The following is a 10,498-nucleotide window of genomic DNA, read 5'->3' as shown; positions in this document are numbered from 1 at the left end:
AGTTGGTTTGCAAAACATTAAACATTAAACAGTATTTGATGCCTAGTTAATAATTTGCATCCTCTTCATTTGTTCCTGAATCCTTGGAGACTGACATTTTTTCCCCCCTAAAGGCACAGACAACGAAAGAAATTGCATTTAAAGCAAAACAAGAATCCTTAAACTGCAGAGATGTTTGCCAAAATGTCTGCTCCCCAAGTTCTGCTGCTAATGGTTCTAGCCGGAAAGACAGCCTTTGGGGTAAGTGTTCTTTCCGAATACCTGTAGTTGAGAGACTCAGGTGGTCGGGAAGACCAAACCAACTGGGCCAGGAGCAAGGGAGAACTTTAGCTGTGAAAGGCTAGTGTTGTCGTGTGGGACGTCACGGTTACCAGAGCAAACGCAGGCCTGTAGTGTTGGTGACTGTCGAGCTGCTAGTTCCATGAAGCCATGTGACTGGCTTGAGCTCTCTTGGAGCACAGGCTCCATGAATGCCTTCCAACGAAGGGGACGGGGGCAAGAAAATCTGTGAAGGCCATGGGTCCTGATCTGGCACGGATCTCAGAGACCCCTTTGAGAAGCTACTGAAAGCTACCAGCTCTTTCTCTCTGTGCATGCTGACACACACCCACAGTTTTCCAGCCATTTTGGGTGGCAGTAAGGTCAGAATGCTTGTGCTTCGGCCCTACAGGAGAATCTTGCTGTCATTGCAATGATCCTGGCAACAGTTTTCCTCGGTGGATTAGGTTGGAGAGAAGCTCTGTGGGCAGTGTTTCTGCTCCCCTTACCCTGTGACCATGACCGTAGCAGATGTCGCAGTGAGCAGGGGCCTGATGGAGGTCGTGGTGAGCAGGGGAGGAAAGTGACATCAGAGGGTCTCTCACAGGGAACTCGAGACGTTTGGGAGCAGCTGAGTTGTGGAGAGGCCAGCTCCAGCTGTGTGTCATTGTGGCCCAAGACTGTGAGCTGGGTCTCTGAGTGGGGAGCCTCCCGAATTTCCTCACTGGGTGCGGTGAGCGGCATGAGTGTGCATTATGGAGCCGGGGTTTGAACTTCAGCTTTGATGTATTCCAGCTGTGGACTGTTGGGCAAGTGATAGACTCTCTCTGAGCCTCAGTTTCCTCTACTGCAAACCAACTGATAAATCTCTCACAGGTTCGGGGAGAGTCAGGATTGATTAAACGAGGCAATGCATGTGGCTTTCACGAAGGGTCAGCTCTTTCCCCTTAGAATTTCCAAAAGGAACACGGACTGTCTATAAAAATCAGAAAATGTGCCCCTTTGTTGGGGAAAGGGTAGAGAACAAGAAGCAGGGGCTGAGAACTGAAATAATAGCTATACCCTTTTTATCTCATTAAATACCTTTGCATTTTATTTTCTATTTTACTCCACAGGGCTTTTCCTGCAGGAAGTAGATTAAATTCCAGGTTTTCTGATTAATATGCTTTAAAAACAATAGCGTCTCCTTCCCTTTCGGCAAACTGTACTCAGAAGCCTACCTTAGCCTGTATTAAGCTTCGGAGTGACTCATCTCTGAAAGAATTTTATTTTCCAATGCTGACTTGTGTATGTGTGGTGTGGCTGCAATGACAAATTGTTATCAAGACCTCTACATCATTTGATTGCTTGTTGGAAGTCTGGAGCCAAAACCCAGCAGAAATATCATAGGTCTAGAGAAAAGCAGTGGAAATTATCCGAGGCCCACAGGGGGTCTAGGGAAAGTACCAGTCAGAAAGAATTAGATCCTAAAGTTTGCAGGCAAGGAGAGTTGATGCAGTCTGTTTGAAGTTCACAAAAAGATAATGGTCCCCCCAAAATCCTTTTTTTTTTTTTTTGCAAGCCCCAGTGAATTTTTAGGGTTAGCAATGAAATTATAAGTCAATAATGGATAAAAGAGAAAATATGAGAGATAGCCTTCAGGCAATGAGCTTAGTCAATTCCGAGGAGAGGATTCAGGGCTTTGGAATGTTTCTTACCCCAGATGTGCGCCAGACAGGTGGTCGGGAAGGCGGCTTGCATTTCACAGGCCAGTACACAGACATCCGGGGGAAAGTGGCCAAATCTCTCAGATGCTTTGGAGAGTTCGGGGCATCACAGGGGGGAAGGAGCCACATAGCCAGATGGGCCAGGTGGCCTCTCCTGCCCCATGTAGCTAAAATATAATAACCAACTCTTACCACTTAGTGAGAAATCCTGTGTGCTGGGCTCTGTGCTCTGGATAAATCACTTCATCTCTGGAAGGGCGCTAAGAATCAGCTACTGTTATTGCTCCCAATTTAAGATAAGGAGTTGGGTAACTTGACCTCAAGTCATACAGCTGGGAAGTGGTAGAGCTGAGTTCTAGACTATGGTTGGTGTCCGTCTGTCTGGACAAGATCTCTTGCCTAGACCCTGGTTAGAGATGAGATCTTCCATCCATATAGCTGCAGGGCATGGTCTTTCCTGTAGGAATAGGAGGCTCTTAGACCAGGGGACTGTCTGCTGGGTGGAGTGTCATGGACTCCATGTCCCTCTGAAATGTAAAGAAAAGAAGTCACAGGGTGTATGATCACTACCCATTGGAAAGAGGCCTGGATGCCCTCCCATGAACTCAAATCACACAGCTAGCCTTATGATGACATCTCCATGGGCTCATCTTTAACTTAGACGCTTATTCGGATATCCACCATCCAAGGAGGTATGGGTCACATGGCATTGCAGTGGACAGCAGGGATTCATTCAGAGTACCTTCCTGGTCTAGTCTAGATTTGGTTGTCCTTACCTACCACTTTTCAGCACCTGTCCCCAGCACAGCCTTGAATTGTTATCCCCATTTTATGGGTGAGAAACAAGCCCAGAGATGGCAAACTAACTTCCCAGCCAGGATCTGGAACCAGGTCTGTCTGACTCTTGACACACATGGGAGGCTATTCAGCTGTATGAAGGATGGGCTCCTGCCTCCAGGGCTCAGGAATCTTTCTTGCTATGGTTTTTAGGGTGATTTGGGGGCGCCACTGGGCTCAGCCGTGATGGGATTTGACCTCTTCCGGAGTCGAAAGCCAGAAGACAAAGCTTGTTAGGCCTGCCCTGCTTATCTCAGCCCATCCCCGGAGAGGAAAGAGGACAATGGCTCCCCCCTACCCCGGCGAGGGGCCTTACAATTAAAATGCATGTTTGCTCCCATTTCTGGACTTGTTCAACCCTGGAGTTTAAACCCAAGAACTTTAGAACTCTAGAATCCCCCTCGGAATAGAGCTGCAAAAATGTTTGCATAGACCAGAGGTCGAAGATTGGCAGCTTGGGTACATCCTGCTCACAGCAGGAGTGAGTTTTGTTTGGCAGGTAGAAGGTCAGTCTGAAGAGTGTTTTGATTTCCTTTCAATTGCTTGGCGACATTTAAATATCATATTGTTTTGCATAAAATACAAATCTCTGGCTTTTCTTGAAAACCAGACGTTCTACTAACACGAAGTTCACATTCTTGCAAGGAGAGGAGGAGCATAAGCTTTTATTATTAGAGGAAACTTAAGCCTTCCTGATCCCACCATTTTCTACTGTTGACACCCTTTCTGCTTGATTGATGTACATTATATGCCTTGTTCTATCTTGTAGAGAGAAAGAGAAAGACAGACAGAGACAGAGACAGAGACAAAGACAGGGAGGGGGAGAGAGAGAGCGAGCGAGCTCGTCTGGTTGTATTGAGAAACAACGCGAAGTGTTAGGGCCAATTTTGGATGGTCCAGCAACTGGGCTCAGCATCCGATTAATTCAAGCATCCAAATCCTCACAGCCCCCAGGAGGACCAAACAAGGCCTTTGACAGGACGATAAGAGCCTTTCTTCAAAATCTCAATGCTCCAGAATGTCAGAGTCTCTTGCAGGCCTAGGAGACGGCCCTCCCTCTTGCTGTAATCCACACAGAGTATTATTGAAAAGAGAGGGACTGAATTTCACAGAACCTTCTTATAGATTTAAAAAAGATATATGATCCTAAGCACAAGTCTAACTGGTTAGCTTTGGCGTTGTACACTGGTATGTAGGGAAATCAGGTCGCAGGAAATTGCACGTGTATCTAGGCACAGATATAGTTATGTTTTAAATTCATTAGGGTTCCCTAAATGCAAAAGCAATTCTGCTGTCATAGAGAAACAGCATGGCAGAATATGTGGCAGCCGGGATTTTAAATAAAACATGCTTTTTCTTCATAATTAATATAACAAGGTTTCCTGGCTTAGGACTTGGCAAAGATCCCAGGAAAAGGAGGAGACGGGGAATGTGTGTGTGACGTGACTGTGACCCAACCGACAAGTTCCAGGAAGAGTTTGTGCTGAGTGAGCTCTTCTCAATGGCTCCATGATTTGCAAAAACAATAATAATAATAAAAAATTTTACAATCAAAATCACTGACAACAGTGGCTAATAGAATCATAAATCATAACAGCAACCATTTATCAGCTATTGTGTGCTTTATGCTTATTATATCATTAAAGCTTCCCAATAGCCCTATGAGGTAGGGACTACTGTCATCCTTATTTTTAGAACAGAAACTAAGCTGTAGAGAAGTTAAATAATCTGCCCACAAGGGCAGCCCTGGGCACATACGGAGCAGGGATTCAAATCCTGGTTTGCCTGATGTCAAGCTCCATGCTCATAACCACTGGTAGAGGCTGCCATGCCAGGCGCTACCCAGAAACAAACAAGTCTGTTCAATGTGATATTGAAGGTGTCAGAAGGGGCAGTGGCCTCAGACCCCAGCATTAGGCAGGAGGTGAAGTTACTTCTACCTGGAGGCTCCTCTGACCATCCCTGAAGCTTTTCTTTTCAACACCAGAAGGAACATGCCAGATAGTTAACCGATTCGTTCAGTGCTTTCAACACTGTGATCGTGAATGAATCCGTCTTCAAAAATGTTGCCGAAGCCCAAACTAGTTTTTTAATACTTTTGTTAAACAGACTCGCCTTTTCTCAACCTAAACAGATTTATTTTTTTAAAGGAAACTGTCACTACTATAAATAGGAAATTTTTGGGGGGGAGGATTAAAAAAAAAATGATGTCTTTGAATTCTGACTGGCTGCAGCTGTCACACCAAAGCTCAGAGCCTGAAGCCTCTTTGTCCTTGTTGGAAGGGGAGATTAGAGAGAGGTAGAGCGTTGAGACTTGCCAACACCACCTGAGTCTTTCTTTGTGATGGGATTGGAAGGGTTGACAGTGAAATTGAGAAGAGAATGACTTTCTCACATTGTGTTTTGATGTTATGTTACTCCCTGGTCAGGTGCCACCCAAATAAGTTCGGGTGTCACCAGTGGTTCACATCTCACACCATGGGAAACACAGAAGTGAGGACAGCCTTGCGGGTAGAGTTGGTTTCCATCAGTGGAAAGCTACTTTTCTGAGTCCCTGGCCTATTTGCTGAGGTCGTCTGGCCAAGAAGGATAATGTGGAGGCTTGTGCCCAAGCAGCAGGCCCCAGACTCATCCACTCTTTCATTTTGTTTGTTCATTTGCCTTTACAAAGGGCTTCGCGGTGCATGATCACATCTGGAAATGAGTGTTTGTTTTTATACAATTTCCTTATCCTGAATGGTCTCACTCCATACACTTCAACACTCCCTCCCTCCACCCCCAGTCTACTTGACCCAAGTCCCGAGGCTGACCCACTCATACTGATATTTCTCACCAAGTACTTACCCATAGAGTAATTCTTTGTAAATGCTACACTCCCTCCTGGGCAGCCAAATCCCCTCAAATAAAACACTGAGCTGGGTAAAAGAATTCTTACTTTTACAATGGGGGAAACTGAGGCACAGAGAGACTCAACAAGAGCAAAGATAGGCCCAGGAGTCTCCTCAGCCAGGAGAGGTGTAATCGAAGAGTGACTGAGGGTAGAGTCACCTGGGTGCTGGTTGAAAATGCATCTTCTGGGACAACTTCAGACCCACGAAGTACCACCTTTGCAGGTGTTCGGGGATCTGAATTTTTATCAAGCTCTTCTGATAAAAATGGAATTTTCCTGGGTCTTCTGACGGGTCTCTTCTCTTTACCTCCTGTCCTGTCTCTGCTTGCCACATGAAACTGCAGTCCAGCCCCTCTTAACTGGAAAGGGGTCTGAGTGGGCTCAAAAGCTCTGAGCCTTAGAGCAGGGAAATTGCACTGGGTGCCTATGAGCCAGGCACGGGGGACTGGCCTCAGAGCGAGGAGACCTGGTCTCTAGTCCCTGCCCTACCCCAATCTGCTCACGTTTTGCAGGGCACGTCACCCTGTGGAGCCTCAGCTTTGTCCTCTGTATACGAAGAGTCTAGGCCCCTTCTCTTCATGATGCCTTCTGGCTCATCACTGAGGTTCCAGATTATACCAAGTCTCCCAGGAAGGGAACCACGCACAGGGACCACTACCTGGTGCCTTTTCCTTTGACCTCTAGATTTCCTCATTGGAGACTTTCATCCCTGTCCCCCAGCTTCAGGTTAGAGCAAAGCCACAGTGAACCCACCAATCCTAGGACAGCATTACACACTTGTGAGCTAAAGCAAGAAGGGCGAGATTCCTTGTGAGGAAGAAGGACTGAGTGGCACCACTTCACACTTATTAGGGTGGCTAGAATTTTTTTAAAATGGAAAATAAGTGTTAGCAAGGACGTGGAGAAACTGGAAATCTTATGCGTTGTTGGTAGGAATGTAAAATAGTGCAGCCACTATGGAAAAGAGTGTGGTGGTTCCTCAAAATTTAAACATAGAATGATCATATGACCCAGCGATTCCACTTCTAGATATCTACCTAAAAGAATGGAAAGCAGAGACACAAACAGGTTTTTGTTCACTAATGTTCACAGCAGCATTACTCACAATAGCCAAAAGATATAAACAACCCAAGTGTCCATCGACAGATGAATGGATAAAATGTAATACTAGTCGGCCATCAAAAAGAATGAAATTTTGATATATGCTACAATGAATGGATCTTGAAAACATTATGCATAGTGAAATAAGCCCGTCACAGAAAGACAAATATTATATGACTCCATTCATATGAGGTACTTAGAATAGCCAAATTCATAGAGACGGAAAGTAGACTAGAGGTTGTTAGGAGCTTGAAGGAAGGAGGAAAGAAGAGTTATTTTTTAGTAGGTATAGAGTGAATGAAATCATGGGGATGATGAAAAAGTTTTTGTATAGATAGTAGTGATGGTTACACAGCATTATGAATGTAATTGATGCCACTGGGTACTTAAAAACAGTTAAAGTGAAAACTATGTTATACGTATTTTACGACATTTTAAAAAAAGAACTAAGGGGCTTTGCACAAATGGTCATCTTATGACATAGCTTATGTTTGCATCATGAGCCAGAGTGGGAGGATGGTCTGAGACAGCTGTTGGGTTAATGACTAGAACACTGGTAACACCTGTCTTCTGTCACCTTTGCACTTCAGCTTGATCTTGAGCTCTTTGTTCAGCAGTGGTGACTGGTCCTGCTGAGCTGTATACACTCTTGCGCTTGGCCTGCCTTCCAGCCCAGCAGCTGCAGCTTCACTTGGCCATGGTGCAGAGTTCTTTCCTACCCATCTGCCCTTAGAAGTAATACAATCCTTTCTTGGTGGTCAGGGACATCTGGTCGACCATCAAGTCATCCTAGAAAGAACATCTGAGGAAGAAAGGATGGTTAGAATTAGAGTCCCAATCTTATACCTACCAGGTGAAAGATCTTGTGCTTTTGTTTCATTCTAAGCCAAGCTTCTGGCCTCAAAAGACAGGACTAGCCCCACCTCTCTCCCCCACTGCTTCCAAGTCCTCTGGGAACATTTTCTATCAACTAATTCCTGGAAATCATCAGCTCACTTTTAGCCTCTGCCTTTTTGTTTTGTGTTCCTTTCGAAATCTAAAAGGTAAAGGAAGAATCTGAGTTGAAATAATCACTAGATTAAAGATGGGACAAAATAGACTAGGCCTCAATGGCCTTCCCACCTAAAAAGATTACACTGTAAATCAGTAAATCTCAGAGACACAGGATCCTTCTCTCTCTGCCCCTCCCTGCCTTCCCTGCAAACCAACCTTAGACTGTAAGACACCAGACACGTGCTCTCTGGTGACTAATGTTGCCACAGGCCTGCTCCTCACTGGGGAAGGCTAGAGTCCTGAGCCATGGAGAAAGCCCAAGTGTGGAATAGATGGACCAGCAGCTGGACCTAGAGGGGTCTCTGAATCTATTACAAAGCATCTACCTTCCCATGTGTGAGAAGCAGCTATTTCCAGCTCTCGAAGAGAATCCAGGGCAGCTGTGACCACAGGCTATTTTAGCTGAGACTCAGAATGAATGTGGTGGAAGAAGCAGGCAGGGCTTCCCTCCTTTCGATCTGGATGGAGATGTTTGTTGAGATGTGTTTGCCACAGAGGACTAGCTAAGGCTCCTCAGTTGTCACTGGGGCCTAATGGTCCTCTCTGTGTCCTGCCAGGACCAGGATAGTCCAGACAGGTCTTTCATAAAGCTTTCCAAGAACAGGGGTCAAATCTTTGAATCTAGCTCAATGCCCTGCATCTCCTAGGGTTAGCGAGCTCTTCTGCTTCCTTCTCCTCCATCCTTTCGTTAAAACCTATGCACAGGGTGGTGTCCTCATCCCTCATAGCAATGGAGATTAAGAGTGAGGGCTCTGATGTAAAACTGGCTCCATGTGATCTCGGCTCCAGCATCTACCGGCAGAGCTATTTTGGGCAACTTAATCTTTGCCAACCTGTTTTCTCACCTTTAAAATGGACATAACTATAGTACCTCAGTTATCAAGTATTGTGTGCAATAAATGAGACAAAAATCATGTAAAACATTTAGCACAGTTTTGGGCACATTGCCAGCTCTTAATACATGTGAACAGAGACCATAGTTGTCCCCTCCTCCTCCTCCTCCTTCCCTTGCATCCTTCTTCCTCTTTGGATTTGCAAGCCCCAGGAATAGGACTTCTATCAGCTCCCTGGCTCTGTGGAAAAACTGAATGGAAGGAGGTAAATACTGTGTCTCTCCACCCTTCAGCCCCCACCATCACCCACATTAGTTTCAGGATCCAGCTGTATGGCATAAATAACCGACTATTGGCCTGGCCTTTCTCATACGGTCCACAAAACATCCAGCTTGGTGTTTGAGCTGCCAGTTTCCACATTTCACCACAGCCTCTCTCTGTGGTGGACCCAATGGTGCACAGACTGAGTGGGCCTGCTTCAGATCCCTGGGACCCCCTGACATGCAGCTCAGGCTGCACAGCTGGGCGGCAGCTGCTTCAGACTCCCTGGGAGCCCGTGGGATCTGAAGCCGGCTCCCCACAGCCCAGGAAGGTCTGGCTTTCTTTTTGTTTGGTTTCGCTCTCAGCAACAGCTTCCAATTCCAGCTCCTGGGAAGGGCACGTCTGCCACCTGCTGGCTGTGGGCAACACAGCACCTGGCTGTCTCTTAGGCTCCAGATCAGGACTGAGATGCGGGGCTTTGGCCTAGGCACGGGTCTTGGAGGTCCTTTTCCATACTGGGCCTTGAAGAAAGATGTGCCCTGAAGTCCTCCCTCCTGTCCTGCCCACATCTCAGAGCTGAAGGCAGCCAGGCTTGGGCCATGCTATTCAGCTCACATAGGAGAATTCAGGGGGTATCTCGGTCTCCTCAGGGCTGGGCGGAGGTAGTGGAAAGGGGCAGGCTCTTCCCTGCAGACAAGCTCAATGGAGAGAAGATGAGGCAGGGCAAAGGACCAGACCAAGGCAGAGCTGACTGGCTATGACGAGGGTGAGAATGAAGGAGGGGTAACATACGTCTGATCTCGGGGTCCTCTCATGCCCCTTTTTTGGTAATGCCTTCAGATGTTCTCCATTCAAGCACCCCAGGCTCAGGAACACCCTTGAAACCTGAACCTGCCTTTCCTCTGCCAGGCCCCCTCATTCTCACTCCCTTCCCAAACAACAGGCCTGCCCCTTGTCTCATTTCCTGCAGTGACAGGGATGGGGGCCTGTGAGGCAAATAAACAGGCACAGTCCAGACAAACAAACTGCCTCTCTTCCTTTTTGCACCTTCCTTTTCCCTCCCCAACCTTTTATTTTGTCATTTTCCAAACCTACAAAAAGGTGGAAAGACTAATACAATGAACATCCTTCGTCCAGTTAGATGCAACAGTGAACATTCTGCCACATTGCTTGCTCTCTGGCTTTCTCGAGCGTGTGTGTGTGTCTGTGTGTGATGACCCCTGATTTAAGTGAAGGAAAATATCCCAGCTATTTCATGAGTAAAACTTTCTTTTTCTAGTAAATACAGCATTCCGAGAGGAACTGTCGATATCATTATTTATTCAGCAAAAAACTTTTTGAGGAGTGCCATGTGCCAAGCGCTAGGCTTGTTATTAGGTAATTGCAACAGTGACAACACAGACAAGATCCTTGCCTTCCTGGAGGACATGTCTGATGTGAGAGACAGATAACATGCAAATAACACAAATATAAAACTACATGTTGTAAGGAAGACCATGGAGAAAATGAACGGGGACAGTGACAAAACCAAGGAGAGGGTGTCATACTGAGAAGGGAGT

At 46.3% G+C, this 10,498-nt stretch overlaps 1 protein-coding gene across 1 annotated transcript in view; it reads left to right on the top strand.

Annotated features, from left to right (window-relative positions):
• Positions 1-11: 11 nt before the first annotated feature.
• Positions 12-10,498, top strand: part of HABP2 (hyaluronan binding protein 2) — a 36,706-nt gene continuing 26,219 nt past the window's right edge. The window contains exon 1 of the mRNA XM_011359272.2: positions 12-240. Within this exon, the coding sequence (XP_011357574.1) occupies positions 172-240 (69 nt within the window). The 5' untranslated portion in view covers positions 12-171. The remainder of the gene's footprint in view (positions 241-10,498) is intronic.

Source organism: Pteropus vampyrus, unplaced genomic scaffold (assembly GCF_000151845.1).
Source record: "Pteropus vampyrus isolate Shadow unplaced genomic scaffold, Pvam_2.0 Scaffold46, whole genome shotgun sequence".
In the NCBI taxonomy this organism is placed as follows: domain Eukaryota; kingdom Metazoa; phylum Chordata; class Mammalia; order Chiroptera; family Pteropodidae; genus Pteropus; species Pteropus vampyrus.
This window is presented reverse-complemented; position numbering and strand designations above follow the sequence as displayed.